A 20277-nucleotide genomic window follows, 5' to 3' on the forward strand; every position below is an offset into this window, starting at 1 on the left:
GGAAGATGAGGGAACCGAAGATCGTAACAAATATTTTATTCCCTCAGAAACAAGCAGGCTTGTAACCTGTCATGTCAAGGTTCAATAATTAGCATCTTACTCATCATACATAAGGGGGGGGGGGGGGGGGGGGGGGGAGGGGGAGAGCCTTGATAAAACAACACTGAAACCATCACATCAATTAGAAAGTTTAAAGCATCAGTTGAGATACCCTATGTCCTTAAAATCTCTACATATATAGCTGTCTCTTCATAAAACGTTCTCACAGGGGCATAACCCATAAACCCCAGTGAAGAGAACCACCAGTGAAGCTGCATGGCTCTGCATGCTGGGACACACCATGCAGTCTTCAAATGCCTCGATGCACTTAAGACAGAGCATTTTGCATTGGTGTTCCTGAATCTTAACCCTTATTCTAAATGCCTGGTCCAATATTTAAAGCAAGTTACAGACAACAGTGTTAATTACTTGGTTTTTGACAACTGATATTTCATCTAAAAATTAATGCAGCTAACAATTTAGTCTGTCACTGCATAACTGCTTTTGCCTGATGAAAAATGATGTACCTGTAGCTCATTTGTAAAAGTCATATCTTGACAAATTATCCCCTACCTACAGAAGTTAAAAAAAGACCACAGGTATATGGTTTAACACTTGGTCCGTCAGCTAAAAAAAAGGTGAAACACATGTACTAGCTGCAGGGGCAGGTATGACAAGTTGTTGTGGCATGCAAGATGATATTAAGTTTTAACAGGCAAAACCATCAAAACAAGACTCCATGTGTACCTATTTGAGGCATCAGAACACAGCAAAGAGACCATTTTTTTTCAATAGTGCTGACAAATTATGCAGTATGACAATTCAACATTTCATGTTATTTAACATTATGTGAAAAGAAAATCCATTTTGAGCAACTGTTATCAATTGCTGTCAGCCAAATCTGTCCAAAATGTTAAGCTTACGGGAGACTATTTGGGCATCAGAGTGAGTATCAGCTCAGAAAAAAAAAAATATATATGAACAGCTTGAAAGACAGCTATACAGTTTTAATGAAGATTTGGCCTAACAATCTGTCGAAAAAAGCTATGTGCTGCACCAGGATACTTTGCTGAGTTTCTGGCAAGTTAAATTTAAGTCACAGGAAAGACAAATTCACAGATTTCAGCTCTAAAGATGCCATCAATGATATTTATAAACTTTAGCTAAAGTCAGAGCTATTTTAATTAAAAAAAAAAGAAAAAAAGAAAAAAAACACCTTACTGCAGCTACTAACAGGGAAATCAGTGCAATACTGCTCTTTTTACTTAGGACCGTAAGGGAACTTAAACACATTCACCCCATTCACTCCAAAAAATGATCTCTAGGAGTGGTGTTGTCTGACCTAACTTCATTCTTCTTTAGGAATATGCAGAGTTGAGCAAGAAACCAGCCTGGAAGGTACTCATATGGCTTAATGCTCTGTCTCCAGCTCCAAACATGCAAGCAGCCATGTGTTGCAGGAAAGATTTTGGAAGTGGCTGTGCAGGTACCGTGGAGAGGCAAGATGACTGATGTACAAAGAACTGAGGGGGAAAACCCCACTGGCTTAAAACATACACCTAGGAATTCAAAATTGTATTCCATTAGTAACTAATACAGTGAAGACTTCTGGTGGGAACACAGGTATTCTCTGAAGAATGTTTTTCAAAAGCTGTCATCAGGCAATTGTGGTCAGTAAATAAAGACAAATGCAAGTGAATAAAAGGCCTTTATCAACAAGCCTGCAAACTTAAGGGATGTCAAATTTAACCTGCAGTACAGCAGTAATAGTTTTATTAAGTTACCTGCATCTGCTAGAAGATTGTGACTGATTCCACCCAGAAAAATTGCTATCATTACCTATATTATCATCACCAAACTGCACTGTCTAATACTCTGTATAATACTCTGTTTAAAAGACATTCAATGACTGCACTTAATTCAGGATAAACTCTTCTTCAGGAGCCCTGCATTTCAACAGAGTGCACAACTGAGGAGGTACTGTACTTCTATTAATTATCTGTTGGTCTCTAAGTGATATGCAAGGTGTTAATCATGAACAGTAGGGCTTCCCAGCAATCCCTCTTCTCAACATACACTTTCACTTAAGCTGTTTCATTTTCCCTGGTTATCAAAAAGTCCTTAAAGAGGTGCCTAGAGAGGTACATCAGTAAATGCATCAAGATCAAACTTGTTCCCTTCCTGACCTTATTAGGTTCCTAAATCAAGTGCAGCTTTTTTTTTTCCAGACATGTCTTTCATAGGCTCTCCTAAGGAGAACAGCCAAGTTCCCATGGAAGCAATTTCAGCATTATTTTGTCTCAGAGCAGTTTATATATATATAATATACATACAATGTTATATTTAAAACAGGACCTACTGTATCATAGGATTTAGTGAAAGCTTCACAGCATTCAGCTCAGTTGAATAAATATTTCTTTTATCTCTCCCACCCACTTACACAGCAGCAGGCATACTTCCAGGACATGGAATGCACGTCTGTTTAAGTACTGAAATGAACTCTCTCCTCTTACTATGTCCAATCATACATCTGTAAAGGACAGTCAGCCTTCAGTTCTAAAAAGGAAAAGTCCTTTAAAATATCCCTTTGAAAACAGAAAATTTCCTGTGTTCATAAAGAAAACTGAATATAACATTTGAAACGTGAGGGACATCTTCTTATCCAATAAGGGAGAAAAGAGATGCTCTTTAGTTTTCAAAGGAATAATTGATTGGTAAGCTTAGAAACTCCTGAGAAACATTCTAAGGTATCTAAAACGAAACTATTTTTTTTTTTTAGAAAACATGCTTTATGCTCTTTGCACATCACAGTATTTGTTGCTAACTCATATAAAGACTTTTAGTTTAGTCATCAGTTCTTATACACAGTATATTTCTTTTGAGGATAAAGCTTGGCAAGCATCAAAATTTTGACTCTCACCTCAGATACAAAGACAGAATGGCTCTGAAGATTACTGGAATTTAAGCTATAGTAATTTGATCATGTAAGTGCTCAAAGACTGTAGCAAATACTAAGTGATGAGTTGATTTATACAAAGTCATTTTACATTTTCTTCAAGCTAAAAGCACACACAAACAGCTGAGGTTATTCAGGTGATGTGCAACAGTAAGTTGTTAAACTGGGAATTCCATTGTGATCCTGAACTCACTTTTTAATTAAGCTCCTGTACACTGGTGTACTTAGTAGAAGAGGTACTGAAGAAGGGAACAGTCATGAGTTTAAAGAGGAAAATTAAAAATACCAATAACCCACTGTTCTCAGATTTAAGCTGAAAACACAGCACTGGACCAGCTACTAAGAAAGAGAAAAAACAACTGTTACAGCTGAACCCAGGACACAAACAAACAAAAAAACATCACAACTTTTTACCAAATCTGATATTCTGGTATTACAAGTTTCATACGAAGCTGGTGGCACCTAAATAGCGGTCATTTCACATATCGCACCCACATAAAACTGCTTGTGATGCATCTTAAGCAGACCACTTCTAAATACAACAATTTATTCCGAATATTTTGATCTAAGTTTATCCTAGTGTTCAGCAGAGGAACAAATAAGGAATATCGCATGCTGTGCAGAATTTTATTTTTGCCTTTTAGATTTGTACTCAGTAAAGATTAGGCATGGTAAACGTTGCCCTTAGGTTTACATGGGCTTCATGCTACTGATAGCACATATTTTTACTACACTTTACTGGAACTAATATCTACTCCTTGGTGGTTTGTTGTTGAACAGAAAAAAGCCTGGATTATTCATTCTTCTGGATTCTATTCTGTGTAATAGTCCTCAAAAGATATTCCAAGCATTTTTAAAATTACTTGTACACATCTTTCTTCTCCTTCCCTGCCCTCCCACTTCCAAAACAGATGTAAGTTTACAGGATTTTCAGTAGGCCATTCTTTTCTGTTCTTGCCAAGTTTTACAAGGTAATTGAACATTTCTTCAAAATTAAAGTAGTTAATTTCTTTCACTTTTTATTGAAACCAGTTTTAATATGGGGCTGTACTCTGAAAACAGACTTGCAAATTGACGCCTTTTCCTAACAGTTAGTTCCTGGTGTAAAAACAAAGTCTCACCCTCTAAACTTATTAAAAGACACTCTATTACTATAAACCAGGTAACAACTTTTGCTGGCTCCGATTTCAGTTTATTAAAAGTATTATGCTAATAAGGATAGGTATTTACAACAATGCTCAGATTGGCATTTACCAAAATTAAGAGGTACCACAAATTCCTTCTCCCAGTTCATGATCATATTCACATCCTCATGCATTCTCTCTCTACCAGCATACAGAGAGAGTGACTGCTAAGAACAATGTCATGTTATTGGAAAAGAGAGCCCACTCAATGACATAAAGAACCTCTATAATTTACTCACAGGATAATAATCTCACTCTAGTCTGCATTAACAAGGCATCAGTGGATTACTGGGTCCAATTTTGGTAATTACATGTTAAGCATGTAGACAATAGGTGAAATGGAAAGAGTCTAGAAGAGCAAGAGGAATGGTAAAAGATTTAGAAAGCATTATCTCCAAAGAGAAATCTGTGATATTCAGTCTAAAGAGAAGAATTAAATTATATGAATGTCTTTCAATACTTAAGACTGTTACAGCAAAAGTAGCAACAAATTGCTTTACAAGACATCAGAAGGTCTAGTACAGACCAAGGCAACCAGGGAAGCTATTAAAGCAACTGGAACAAACTATGTGAGGATTGTTACAAAGTTTTCACTGTTAGATTAAACAGGCTCTGCCAAGACTAGATACATTCAGTCACTGTTTCACTTTACAGAGCTCAATAGCACTTATCTTGTATGGCATTCCCTATAACCTCCCACTCTTCCTTCTTTTTGCTCCCTTAACATATCCTCAGTCCTGTCTGTCCAACTGTTTGTGGGTCATGCCACAAACAAAATTGAGAAGCTGACAACTTGAAAAGCACACATCTGTTTCCATAAGCTTTAGGACATCTTTGGGGTTTGGTGTGAGGTACCTGCTCATTTTCAAGCTAGAGGACTTTTTGGAATTCAACAGCCATGCAAAGTTTTTGAGCCAGAAGAGATGCACCACAAATAGTCAAAGCCCATGTTACCAAATACTGTACAGAAGAATGACTGCCTTAGTAAAAAGTTTGGACAACATGAGCATCCTCTTTTTTGCAGATGTCTTAGAGAAATCAGCTGCTTTTTCAGATCTTGCTTTAACAGCACCTCAAATCAAAAACCCTCACCCCATGGCACCATGCAAATAGAAGCATGTCTGTTATACTTCAGATGGCAATCTGCATGAACAGCATGAGTTACAAAGGAAAGATGCATATTGTGCACTTGTGTGTTTATAATATGCTTCATCCTACACATACATTGTTCTTGAATAATTTCAGAAAATGAACACAAAAAGTTATATATATTAAAAAGGATCCTGTTCAGGATTTCAGACTTTGTGTTGGCTGTACCTAACACAATTCTTTAAAGGGAAAAATAAGCCAGGACAGAGCTTTGCAAAAATAATATTGTTTGTGATTTTTATCTTCTGCTTGTTCAAAAGCAAGACACCATGTTTACCAGTAAGTCCAAATTGAAGCTATGTGTAATGTCTTCCTGAAGCAACAAGGACATGTTGGCTCCTGACACTTCAATACACTAACCCAAAGTACTGTGTGAACATAACAACCAGCAGCAGCATGTTACAAACCAGATCCTTGAAGTGATCCCATTAATAACTCAAACACACAAAAAAAAAAATGCTGGGGGGCAGGGAGGAATGTTTTGCTGTTGGTTTTATTTTTACATACGTTCAGTGACCTGGTTTATAAAGCAGTACAGCAAACACTTGTATCAGCACAACTACAGGAACAGAGGACTGTAACAGGGAATCAGAAAGGAACACAACTATCTTTATCTGGTGTTTACCGCAAGCATATCTCTCCTCTATCAGGCTGACCTCTAAGGCCCATAACAAATCCACAGACCACAAACAACTGCAGGCATTTTTTTCTCCAGTGTATTTGTGCTCAATAGAAGCCTAGGTATACTGCTGACTAAGTACGTGCTGAACTGCACACACATAGTGTGGGAGAGCTACTCACGCATGAGCTTCTTATAGTAACTAACTCTCCCACATTGTGCACTGTGTGTAGTTAATACCTATATGGAAATTGAAAAAATTTGATGTGCAATAAAGTTGCTTTGCCTTCTGAAAACATTAACTTTGGTGTTCCTTTCTTAAAACATGAAAAAATGTGATATTCCATTAAGTCTGACATTTAATTTCACTTCTGGGGAACAAAAAAAAAAAAAAAACCACAAAAAACAGAGAGAAAGGAAGAGCAGAGAGTTGAGAACACAGGAGAATGTGACATACACAAATACAACAGGAACACTGGTATAGCATTACGCAAAGTGGGTGCCATTAGAGATGAATGATAAAATAACTCATTCTAAATGAGGGAAAATACCAGAAGAAATCCAAGAATGTACACATTCATATACCAGCTGCCTTGCTCTTGGGGGCTGGCGGGGAACCTACTGAATCAAGAACTGAAGAAAAGAACAAATGTTATTTTGTAGTTAACTAATGTAATGATAACAAACACTAATGTGTTTTTCTCCTCAATCATTGATTACACCTGACTTGTTTACTCCTCCTCACCACTCACTCCCCCCACAAAAAAAAGAACAAGAAGCAAAATATAAGTGAGATCACAACAGTGGGGAGCAGAAATTAATACCTCTTACTCAGAAGCTGCAAAGGTAAGGAAGCATTCTCCTGTCCACATCTAGATCAAGTAGGATACTAATGAAAGAAACTCATAGTCAACTTTCCCCTTGAGAAAGACCACTGAGCTTGGCTACATCACTAAGTATTCACTTGTAAATAGCTTTCATAAATATACAGTGTGGCTATTTAATACCCAAGAGTACTTAGCAATTCTACATTACTTAAACACAAAGTGTGCACACCCTTTTCAAACATTGCATCACATGTTAAAAATTTAGTTAATAAATTTAACTTTATACTTATTTTTACAACGTATAACCTGAAAAGGCAGAATAATGCAATCAAAATCCCACGCAGAGTATCAGAATGAGAATCATAGCAAGCTACCTAGAAACTGAAGCTCCACTTTATCACATTGTCTCAAATATATAAACAAAAAAAGTTGAGAGAGACAATATTACACAGCATCTTAGGATTTCATGGCTCTGTATTCCTACAAAATAAAAACTTAACCATTACCAAAATTCCACAATACCTTCTAGCAATATTTATTCCTGCCATATAGACAGGAAATTGAGAGTTCAAATTAATTTTAAGAGTATGCAACACATTTATGGAGAAAAAACATTTTAACTAAGGCCTGACAGTCTCTTCTAGGTTTTTAAGTTTCCAGAAATTCACAATAACAATTTTCCCACCTTGGCTTTCAAACTTAAGGAAAAATATCTGCATCAGTTTATTCATTTTTATCTATAGCATTCAATTCTGCTGTAATGCAAATAAACACTACATATCCACTGGTAGTAATGCAAAAAGGATTAAAGTGACAAAGTAAAAATAGCTTTACACTTACATTCATTACCAGTCATATTAAAATTATATTCATTATTAACATTAAAGTGTAAGTATATTGCAATAAATCAAAATCTGCTTAAAAGCTTGACTGTCTTCTCAGTATTCAAGTAACCACAAACTTGCAATATCACTCACCAAGCCACATTATTTATATCACAATCCCCAACACCATCAGATATATCTTCAGACAGATAATATGGAGCTGTGAAAATGAAAGCCCTAACAGCCTCAGGAGCTTTAAATCTGGATATTTTTGGCCTTTAATGAGTCCTGTATGAGGAAGAAACATAACTCTGACTTTTCTTCCACATAAATATAGAAGAATCATTAATAACAATGGGCTAAAATGCATCTTCCTAGGCAGCACCCTACAGCCAAAACACAGTACGCTGCCCGTTGAATCCGCTTTGATATTATGGATCAAAAGTACAAGATTAAGGTCATTAAGTATGTCAGCCAGACAGAATATTCTGCTTTAAGGATGAAAAAAAGCATTATCAAGCAAGAAGAGATCTATCGGGGAATCTCTGACACCTCTGGGATTTTGCCCACAGGGATACACAGATCAGTATAACCACCAGATTGGCAACATACAACATATCAGTCTTTTCCACTATGTACACCCATCAGACCAGAAATAAATAATTTCTCACAAATAAAATATTGCAGAACTAAAAGACTTATGCTATTATCTAAGCTATGAAAGATTTAGCAGTAAGATATTTTGTTTCAAGTGGGTAATATTTCTCATTTTAGGTCTTCAACCAAGCATAGCTAAAACTAGCAATGACCCCACTGGATTCAACAACCAACAAAAAGCTATTAATTTCAGCCTAATGCCCAATAAAACAGATGTTTTCAATGCCAAACAACAGCAACATGGTTTTATCCCCTGCAAAAGTAGCAGAATAACTGCTAGTAATCTGGCATTAGGAGAGAGCAGAAACAAGGGGAAAAGGAGCAGGAAGAAAAAACATGAGAATTAAATATACGACGTTGTGCAACTAGCTTTAAACTTACCAAATATCTATACCAAATCTTAAAAGATAGCAAAAGGAGACTCTACTCTGTCCATCTCCAGGACCTGTGGTTAGAAAAAATTAAGGGCAGGAATCTACATTTTCTAAGCCTGCGTTTGTTTTATTCTAATTTAAGTTCCATCTTAACATACAGCCTATTACAAAAAATGATTAGTTCTGTGTGGGATGGGTAAAACCTTCACACTAGATACTGGTTGATTTAGGAAAAACCAGCAGTAGCTAAAACCTTCTGCACAACTAGCCACCAGCAACATACAGAGGCTGAGCAGAAGAAAGCACTTTATTCTAAAAGTAAGCAGAAAAAAATACATTAAAACAAACAGAACAGCTCAATTAGAGAATATGGTTTCACACTTAGGAGCAAATCTACCTTGTTTATGTAAATTGCAATGAAGTACCAGAGAGGGGGTGGTAAAGAGGTGGCCGACAGCATTAATTTTAGGCAGAGTAGGAAACCTATTTTATTGTATTACATAAGGTTTGGTAGCAAAGTCCATTAAAAGCCAACTGACTCTTCATTTACTTCACTAGTCTTTGAATTTGACACAGAATTTAAACAGCATGACTATTAGCTTTGCAAGCAAAAGGTCTGAAAAAATTCCAGTTTACAGATGAGATTTCCCACGCTGAAGTTGAACCACAATGACAAAATAAATGACTCTGTACATTACATCCCTTTCATTGCAGAAAATACTCTCACTTACCTGCACATTTTCTTCTGTAACTTGAATTTCAGCAGTGTAAATATAATCAATAAGCATCCTTAGAGTCCAGCCATCAACTTCCTTTATGCGAACTCTCTTAGCTCGGCTTTCACTCATCTCACCTAGAAATACAGTTTATTAGTCAAGTAAATGATATGAAAAAAACAGAAGTTTAATAACAGCAAACTCTGTGTATGATCAGTTGTGAGAGTAAAACAACTTCAATAATAATTCAATTTCTTTCCTTTCTCCCTCCCATGAGAAAGGAAGAATTTGTTGTTTCCATTATGCAATTGCTACTTGAGTTAGTACTTTTACTGCAGGCAACCTATTTTCTCCAATGTACAATATTAGGAAAATATTGTTATCAGACATAAATAAGACTCTTCAAATGCATGCAAAAACATTTTGCTGGAAAAGCAAGCTACTAAAATACTGTTAACTTCTTAATTGAATGAGCACACCAAATGCAGTCTGGAGTAATTTTATTTAAATAAGAAAAAATATATTCCCACAGAAGAATTAACATACATATTTCTTTGCCTGCCTACTTATTATTCCCTTTGCAATTTCACCTCTGTTACAGATCTGATTTCACAGTTAAAACTCAAGCTAAGATAAAATGGTAAGCAAGGGAAAACTTGTTGGATCTCATTTTGTGGAGGCTGACATATTGGCCATATGCCACAACTGATCTTCACAGAAAGGACTGCAAAATAGCTTCTGCCTTCCAAAATGTGATGTTTCTCAAACTGAAACATTTTGTTTAAATCTGAAATAATTGCACAAAGTACATTTTGAAGTAATGGTTATAACCTTCATGACTACCAACAACACACCTGCTCATCTCAGACCTTTAACCCTTTTTGCACTGACTTGCACTGGGAAGTGAAACACAAACTGCACTGGTTATGCTATTAGATATATAAACTTTGATTTTGGAAGAATATCCCAGTCTCTGGATACATCAATTTCTCATTCTTCTATATTAGATGTATTCTTATTTCTTTACCCTAGGCATCCAGAGATAAGGGTATTGCTAAGGTAGTAAATTTAATGCATACAACAGAAGCAGGCAGGATGGGAAAGTGAGCAACAAGATGCAGATCACTGCTGCTATTTCTTTATGAAGTACATATGCATTTTCATTGTTTGTTACTGTGTGGTATCTAGGATTGGTGCCAAATGTTACCATTTTACCCAATTTTACTCAAGTGTTACCATTTCACCCAAATGGCAAAGAGATCATCACTGAGAAATTTCTTGCCATTATTTATGACTTTTTTGAGCTAAAAAGTAAGGAATGGCATTTTAAATCAACATTTTAAGTGGCAGGAATTACAGAAGACCATCTACAGCCATATGCTACCTAATGGCAGCAGAGGCTGCTAGCATTCTAGAAAACACTGATGAATGACCACATCAAAACAGCAAAATCCAGCCCCTGCAGAATTTTCTCTTTTCACCTGCTGTTCTGAAACATTCCCCCACACCTCTGAAGGATGATTGCTGCATGTCCTCTGCAGGGCCCCGTATTCCAAGTTTCTGCTTCTAGTTTGACACAGATTAAACCTATTGATCTTCAGAGCATGTATGCTGCAAGTTATTTATTATGCAAGCTGCTGTGGAGGTGGTCCTTTGGGAAAATTGTGTGTGTGGGAGAACAGTTTGATATTCTGCAAGCACATTAGGTTTGTTTCCAGATTTGTGTCAAGGCTTCTAGAGCCATGGAGAGGCACCTTCTCCATTTAACAACAGTACCCAAAATATCTATTAAAAAATAAAATAAATAATAGAAAAATAAAAATACCCCCCCTTGTTTCTACCTTCCATGCTAAACACAAATGCCATCTTACTATAATTCTAGAGGAGTCCTCTTGTGATCCAGACTTGTTTGACAGATCAAATAAAGGAAACCATAGATTCACTTGTGACACTGTCTCAGTCTAGAGACAACCTGCTGAAAAATTCAGTCCATGACTGGGAATTAGCACCACCGTATCTCCAAGGAGTTGTTAGTGATGGGAAACCATACAATGAACAGAATGGAGGGCATATAATGAGCAGAAAGGAAAGCACTGAGCTGATCCAACCTCCCAAGCAGAAGCACTAGTTGAGTTGAAGTTCCTAGAAGGCTATCTAAAAGGCTTATATGGTTCCTCACATAAAATAATGTAAGTAGGCTTCTTTTTCTTCTTTATTCTTTTTTTTTTAACAGAATTTTAAAAATGGAGAATGGAAGCAAAGAAAACAGGCAATTCTCTATGGATAACTGCCTTCATATAAGAGAAACTTAAACTCAGGTGCTGTTCCTATCTCTGTGCCATTTAAATAAATTACCTTATTGGGCTTAAAGCCTGAGACTCTTCTATAGGATACCTAGGGTGGAGAAATTTATTTAACAAGGTCACCCTTGTCCCAAGCCAAGCCCTACAGCCAGAGGAGTGTCCCTTCAGTGATGTTTTATAATCCTTTCCTCTAAACATTTAAGGGTATTTAATTGAGATCACAATACATCTTTCTCAAGAATTCTACTGTATACAGAAGGAAGAATTATTCCTAGTAACACAGTCCCAGAAGTTTCATCTTCCCAGGATAATTTTTACTAACTTAATAAATTTTGTGACTTTAAAAGCAGTAACTTTCTGGATATTTAATAAGGCCACTTCTACCATTACAAGTTCAAACAGGGAAAAAAAACCCAGGCAGACGGTTTGATCTCAGTTAATGCTGTATCCCAGCCTGCACAGCAGTCAGTACCTAATGACTCAGAGAAAGATGGAAGTAACCTCCAAACGTGTCTAAATATATGCTTCTAATTTCTAGTTAAGAAGTAACCCTGAAGCATAAAACTACAGTGTTTTTTACTGTCTTTTCAGTCACTGTTTTATTCTGGATGGAGAAAGATACTTTTCCATTCGGTTGTAGATGGTTAAGAGATCAAACTTGCTTATTTGAACTTGCAGATTACTGTATGAGAATACAAATCCACCTAAGAAGTGTGAACTGAAGGTTCACGGAGATAACAATTATGATGAACTTCAGGATTTTCTTCTGTGAGGAATAGCTGAAATACACCAACACCACAGTTGGGCCTTGCTGAAAGCAACCTGTGAGAGCAGTGTACTCCGTTGATAAATCTTGAAGCCACAGCTGATTTCTACTTAAAACTCCCACCAGTTTGGTTCAATTACCCAAACATCGCCACAGATGGATGGATTAAACACTTTGAACCTTCCCACCTCCCACATCGCTGGGGGTCAAAGATGACCTACATTTAAAAACATAAAACAAGTAAAAAAAAATTTAAAGGGACTGAAGATAGGAAAGAACCAAGATTTCAGCAATTTCATCTGGAGAGTAGCCACAGACACTGCTGCACTGGCACTCCTAATGGGTAACAAACTTCTCCACAGAAAGGGCAGTCAGGGCAAGCAGAAATGTCTTAATCACAGAAAGCACAATATAAAGCTATACTGTAAAGAGTATTTTCAATATGACAGTAAACATCAGCTAATCCTTAATACACAGATAATGAAAGAGACTTGTGTGTCTCAGTTACTAAGGTGATGAAAAGGAACTGTAGAAGCAGCTGTTTTCATTCTAACTTTAAGGACAACAGTAAAAATTAAGGAAATGTATCAGTCACCTGGAATGTTTGCGTCAAACACAAACTTAAGTACTAGAGGAATAAATACTTAATTTTACACACAACTTTAAAGCATTGTTGCTGCTGGTAGTGACTCCACTACTAGCTTTGGTTGAGTCAAAATATTTACATGTCCAATCTAGAATAATCAGCTGCTTCCCCAGGACACAGCAGTATTTCAAATTTCATCAATTTTCCAGTTGCATACAGTGGAAGTTATTCAAACTCCAGTTTGTTTGTATACTGGCAGGCTAAGAGTCACATTTCTGCCTCCACCTGAGCTAGTGGTCAGAAGAAATATGTTGCAGAGAATTCTTTCAATTTCAGACAGCTAACATTAACTTCCAAACTGGCACAACATTTGAAAAGGAGCAGACAAAACTTGAGAAGTTAATTTTAACATGCATTTAGTACCATTCTCACTTAGACATCAAATTCCACATGATTCCAGTATGATTTATAACTGTTATGGAACTAAACCCACAGCAGAGGAATTCAGCTGGAGGCTTCTATGAACCTGAACTTATCTCAGCCTTGCAAACCCTCAGCATTCCTGTTGTAGCAGCAAAGCAGTAATTTGGCCAGCATGCAGCAAGCAGAGGCAGAATCAAGCCTGCACAGAAAAGCTGTGGCAACGATGCAAAGTACATCTGTCAGGGAGAATTGCCCTAAAAATGCCAAAACATGCACTCCAGCTATGGGCTGCCAAAGCCACAGAAAGCTTTTTTACCTAAAAGCCTAGAGTACTCAAGGTCTGAAGAACATAGCAGAAGTAGTTGTTAAAGGACATAATTTATACAACACACAAAAGTTATTTTAACCTTCATTTGGACACATGAGATTACTAGAGCCCTAAAGGATATAAACCCCCTACTTTTCCTGGCTTAAGAGATCAACTGGTTCAAATCAAGGAGACTTTTTAAAGCATTCATCATGCTAACAAAGAATAGGTTGCCAGTACATCCTTAGACTGAAATAAAAAAATCATTAAGAAACCAAATATTCCTATTGGCTTATCTAAAAATTAAATGAAATCCTAAAAAGCAAAAGTCATTTGATTTTTGTGCTTTATACAGTTGGATTGGATTAGAACATAGTAAGCATTGAAACATTTGGTACCTGTAAACATGGCATGGAAGTAGGGGCTGCAGGCGGCTAACACAACTCTATGTGCTGCAATTTCCATGTCTTCAGCTACTATCGTCACATCACACAGCAAGTTTTGACTATTTAGAAATATCAGAGAAGGCAATTTCACATAAGTGAACTACAACAGAAAAGTATATAATATCACACACAGTTTCTTTCCCCATGCTCTAAAAGAGGCAGGCAGACAATGTTGATGAAGCATTGATTTTAAATGACATTACACAACCACATGGCTATTACTCAGATTATAGATGGTGCTTGGGTACACAGAACTTTCTCAACATCAAACAACTGAATTGTGATTCCTTGCACAGAAGTTCTCTACATTGAATAATCAAAATTTGTTATCAGTGCAATTTATACTGGAAGTCTAGGCTTCTTTGAATAATTAGAATAGAAAAAAAGAATTTTATATATATAAACACTAAAAAAAGAGATAAGATTTCACAGATAACAAAGAAGCCAGACTTAAAGTATGTCTGTACCACATTACACTGCAAGCTCATGCCTACTTAATAGGTTCAAAATCATTACTTGATCAACTCTGTGTTTACTGTTTTCCAAGCATTTTTCATACACAGGCCATGCACACAATAGCAATTATTTTTTCCACTCTGACCAGTTTAGAATTTATTATGGTTAATTTCATATATTGCCTGACTTTTTGTCTTAATTGCATCCTTTTGCATTCTTGTTCTTTGTGACTATAACACATTTTTCTTGCTTATTCTGTTGAAGTAAGGTAATATCTAATTTATAATCATTCATAATACAGGTGTTTCCAGTGTAGTTTATATCCACTGGATATACCTTTTCCACTTAAACCCACCATACCATGTACTGTCTATGATCCAATTTACAGGGTGGGCATGGGACAGGAAACAGACCACAACAGAACACCAGAAAGCTGCAACTCCCCGGCATTAAAATAGCCATAGTCACAATTGTCTTTTATTTCCTTCTCATGCTAGCACTGCCTCTGTAGAAGTAGCATACATATCGCAAAACTCACAGCCAGGACAAAAAGTGAAAAGTATGATTTAACAGAACATACTCCTTAAGGATGGAGTCACAGCTGTACATCAATACAGCAATTTTTATTCTCAGTAATTCTGAAAAGATATTTTTTTACCTTTCCTGAATATCTTTTGCAGTTGGAGTGCAACTACTGATAGTTTGCAACACTACACAGAGTTGCAGCAGAGACTGGGATGAGCAGCTGCATTTTGCTCTGACAGAGCTAGATAAAACTGCTCAGATATTCATCTCAGTCCAAAGAAAACTCTGTGATCTCTCAGCCTCTGCAATCACCCAATCTCTTTGATTACAGTCTCAAGTAAGCTGGCCTTGCAGAGGTCACACACTAACAATTTTGGTGGCCACAAGTAACCTTTAGGGCTGTATTGCAATTCTGGCATGAGAGTGTTTTTACCCTTTCAGTTCTTAATCCCTACAGCAACTATCTACGTTTAGCCTACGACATGGTTATCAAAAAAGATGTATATTATAAAGGCAATGACCATACTCAAATGAAACACACAATTCAGAAGAGCTTAGAAACGACCATTACATTTATTATACAGAAATTGAGACAGAAAGCTGCACATTAGGTCATCAGATACCCAGCTTTTTCAGACACCTGCACTTATCCTGACAGCAGGAACAAAAGGTTCTATACTTAGCTACACAGAAATACCAAAGATAAGAATGAAGCCAGAAGCAAAAGAACTACATCAACAAAATACTCCAGCTATTTAATTACACTGTGCAGATACAGACATAGTAACTTATATGCAGTCTGGATACATCTTTAGTCTGTAACTGTATTAGCTGAATGAGTATGCTCTGTTACTACAAAGCTGGCAAGCTAAATGAACTACTAAAGAAATGAGCTTATAAACTCAAACATGTGCTCTGCTCCAAGCATTTTTTAGCTTCGACAGTAACTCAGCACCTTCATTTCAAGAGGGCATACCTATTTATTTTAGAAAACCTTGAGTTCTGAAGTTATATTGTACTAATTTGTTTGTTTAGAGCAACTAAATGAACAGAGTCACAGGGGGTACACCATCTTGGTAAAGGAAATGAGAAAATGGGAAGGAGGGTAGAAAAAAGTATAGGTTTAAGAATAACTGTTTACCAGCTTTCAGGCTATTCTTCATTGGTTTATCTAGAGAAAGGTCATTACCTACATCTTCAGAAGACTTTGTTAAAGCACTGTTTGTAAGAGTGAGGCTTTTAAGAAATATAGGTAAGGTCAAATTCATCATGACAAAAGCAATTTAGAATGAAGAGGAAAGATAGGCAGAGGGTAATTTCATCATATGTCAAGAATTAATTAGCTATCCTAACAATCTCTCTGACTCAGTGTTGAGATGATAGCGAGTAACAAAACGACAAAAACTACCCAGGACAAAATTACTCAGATTTGTCAAAATTTGGAGGCACAGAAAACCCCTTATGAGCTCACAGAACCAGGCAACTTGGCAGCTGCCAAAAATGTAATATAAACTCATGGACTTAAACATTCCAAAACAAATATATTTTAGATGCTTAAGCAGATGATATCTTCACTAGTTAACTACTTTCTGGACAGTATACCTCTGGCAAATACCTGCTTGTGCTACAGTAATGAAGAGAACTGAGAAACCACTTTAAAAATGTAGCCAATAAAATTGAAAATATAATTTACTTTATTATTATTAAGTCTTCATTTAGAGCAATGAAACCTAAAATATTTCAGTTTATTTCCAACAGATAAAAGAAAATATTTAATATGTTTATCATACTATCTAATTAGCACTATTTTAAAAGCTGTACTCAAACAGTAAACACTTCTGCATCAACAACCTTACTAAGAACTAGAGTTAAGGTTTGCATGGCACTGCTCCTGTTCCAACTTTAACTACTTATACATGTAAGACAAAATTGTTCAAATAGCTTCTACAGCAATTCAAATTTAAGTAACCATGGAAACTAAAATATATTCTGAAAATAATCCACAGCCTTCAACAATACCCTCTGTTGAAAGACCATAAATGTCTTATACTCACAACACAACAAAATGTGGGTTAAGGTTTCTGACTTCCAAAACTTGTAAGATTCATTCTGGCAAACTGTTTCTTCATTTAAAATCTTGCCTGCCCTTTGGAAGTCATGGCTATTGGCTCTAGCCAGGCTCTACTGCACTCTTGAGACACTGATTCTGGTTACTAGGACCCCTGAAAACTCAAGGGCATAAGTAAAATCAAGCAACAAGTATCAGTCCTTTCAACACAAGGTAACTAGACTGATAACATACTAGACAAATAGACCCTGCTTTTGTCTCATTAGCCTCACACTATGTAAGTCTTTAAGCTGGATTTCAGTTATTTATATTCAACATATAATTTTCTTCAATCTTCCAGTATAATACAAACTGTCAGCCCGATAAATACATTGATCTGATCACCGTATCTAAAGATTTACCTGTATGGAACAGCGAAGATCAAAGGCAGAGGCATACTTTAACAGAGTATCAGTTACTGTCTTTTTTTCAGGTGAAGCCTCTCCCATTTTTAATCTTATATGGGAAATAACAAAGGACTATGGGATTTTCACAACCTCTAGTACTACGTATGCTGAAGAAGTGTTTTATTTATTTCATTTCTCAATTGTTGCTGTTAGTTATAAAGCTGAATTACTGTCAGTAATAGTTGTGAGTCCTAATTACCAGAGCTCACAACTGAGCTCTAATTACCAGCTGTCACAGTTTTCAACACCATCTCACCTACTCATATGTAGAAAATAAATCAATATGGGCGCTAAGAGAACAGCATCAGCACCAGTCTCCCAGTTTTGCTGAAACTGATGGTAGTGTCAGTCAAGGTCTTATAAAACTTTATTGAGAAAAACTGTTTCCAATATTTGATTTGGGAATTTATCAGTTTCTCTCAGGGGGCATCAAAGGATAACTAAGAAAGCTGAACGAAGGTAGGTAGATTTAGGTTAGATATTAGGGGAAAATTCTTCACTATAAGGGTGGTGAGACACTGGAACAGGTTTTTCCATCCCTGGAAGCGTTCAAGGTCAGGTTGGATGAGGCTTTGAGCAATCTGGTCTAGTGGAAAGTGTCCCTGCCCATGGCAGGGAGGTTGGAGCTAGATGGTATTTAAGGTTCCTTCCAACCAAAACCATTCTATGATTCTATGAAAATGTACTGTTGGCTGTTTTACATTTGTTAGACTCTGACCTATGTCTCCAGACTACAAAATTTTAACATTTTCCAGTTAGCAGCCTACCACAAAAATCAGCAACAGGCGCACAAAGAGCTTTAGGCTCAACTACAGTCACTTTTCATCTGTCCAGGATCAGCTATAAGGCATGATCAGTAGCTGTAACTCCTTGAATACAACCTCAAAGTATTGTTCAAGTCTCACAAATGAGGTTTTGAATAACTTATGAGGGGCAAAAACATACAGCATGCATTAACACTATCATCACATGACTATCATCCAGCTATCACTTCATTGTATATGCAAGCCATCTCATCACCCACACTTCTGGAATTTAGTGTTCTTACTAAACAAACTATTATTATTAACTTAATAAATGCAAATGAAAGTAAAAATGCATTATGGACTCCAGGTAGATGAATGCAGTGAAGTAATACCTTCTTAATTCATTCATAACTTTAAAAGCTTTCTTCATGTGCCATGGATTTACTGTAACAGGACAGTGAATTTCAGTGTTATCATCTTTCAGATCCAAGGGCTTCTGATGGCAAAGTTTGGTACATCTGGGAAAAAAAGAAAAAAAAAGGGGGGGGGGGGGAAGGAGTAAGTTAATGCTTCTGCTAATCTCCAGTTCTGTCACTCATTTTCTCCAGCTTCATCTTGGGGAGGAGGAAAAGATTTACACTTCAGCTTATTCTTTACTCCAAGTAATCTTGGTTTCCCTATTACCAACAGTATAAGCTGGAAAAAATGCAAGTGAGGTTGACAGAGCCACTCAGGGCTAACAGTAACCTCCAGTAAGAAAAACATGAAGATGATACACTAGAATATGTCCAATAAGCCATTATGTGAGAGGAGAAGCAGAGGTTTGGGAAGTTTTAGTTTGGTGCCCACACAGATAGATGGCAGAACACAGCATCCATCAACCCAACCTCTCAATGCTTTCACCACCTGCAGGAAAAAAGCTGCTCTCTACTCTTCTACCAGGACCTTCCTTACCAGTTCAAGCAGTTCCTAGCTCATTTCTGACAGGAAGACCACATGATGACTTCTATAATTCTCCAGGCTTTCCTTAGCAGCAGCATAAGACAGGTGAGTATGAGAAAAACTGAGTAGTTTTGCAGATCCATTTGATGTTTTGAAAGGCCAGTGACCAACCTCTTAATTTTTCTTACTCTCTAAAACCTACTCAAAATATCAAGAGAAAAAAATAGCAGTGTGAAAAATCATTAGCTCTATCTACAGGTATCACTTTCTGTAAGAAATACCTGAGTTCTACAGACACTAACTCCTACAGAAAAATGATTATGTGCACCCCTTCATCTCTAGGACTGTCCAAACAGCAAGCGGGTTTTTCATGCCGAGCCAGTGAGTTTGGTGTTTCCAATCACAATGTTATCCTTAAAAGGCAAATTGCATTGTTGTAGTATTTAGAAGGAAACCTCAGTGATGTTTTCACCTAAGAGTATTGTAACTCTGTTCCTGAACCTGTGAACTAGAAATAATCAGTCACTGAAGTCACTTGGTGACTTGGCAACTGACTCTTAGTACATCAGAGATCTGAATCCAAATGAAAACTCAACCTTACTTGCTTTAGGTAAGACTAGTCAAATTGAACAGATGCATTGGCTCCCATAATTCCAGTCTCTCTTCTACCATACCTAAAATGCTTTATTTGGGAATGTTTAAAGAAGCTTAAGAGAAAAAGTCAACAATACATTAAGATTTTAACGTAGAACCCCATGCAAAGTTGTTGGCTTTTATGATTCCAAAACTATCTACAAAGTTCTGGAGCAAAACACCACGAAACTGCATCAAGCAACAAAGGAATAGTAAAAAGTCTCTGTAAAGCACTAGCTAACAAAGTACGGTCCAACTACAGAACTCAAAGTACCTTCAACTTAC

The 20277-nt window shown here is 36.7% G+C and overlaps 1 protein-coding gene across 2 annotated transcripts in view; it reads right to left on the reverse strand.

Moving 5' to 3' along the window:
• Positions 1-20277, reverse strand: part of KLHL2 (kelch like family member 2) — a 60116-nt gene that overhangs the window by 38188 nt on the left and 1651 nt on the right. Inside the window, exons 1-4 of one of the 2 annotated variants that reach the window (XM_031045791.1) lie at positions 19372-19390; positions 18810-18935; positions 14129-14235; positions 9361-9482 (exon numbers count right to left, since the gene is read on the reverse strand). In XM_031045791.1, coding sequence (XP_030901651.1) covers positions 9361-9482; positions 14129-14235; positions 18810-18847 — 267 coding nt within the window. In that variant the 5' untranslated portion in view covers positions 18848-18935; positions 19372-19390. Of the gene's footprint in view, positions 1-9360; positions 9483-14128; positions 14236-18809; positions 18936-19371; positions 19391-20277 lie in introns of those variants that run through there. The other variant, XM_005145502.3, reaches the window with a different exon arrangement.

This window comes from Melopsittacus undulatus, chromosome 7, assembly GCF_012275295.1.
Source record: "Melopsittacus undulatus isolate bMelUnd1 chromosome 7, bMelUnd1.mat.Z, whole genome shotgun sequence".
NCBI lineage: Eukaryota > Metazoa > Chordata > Aves > Psittaciformes > Psittaculidae > Melopsittacus > Melopsittacus undulatus.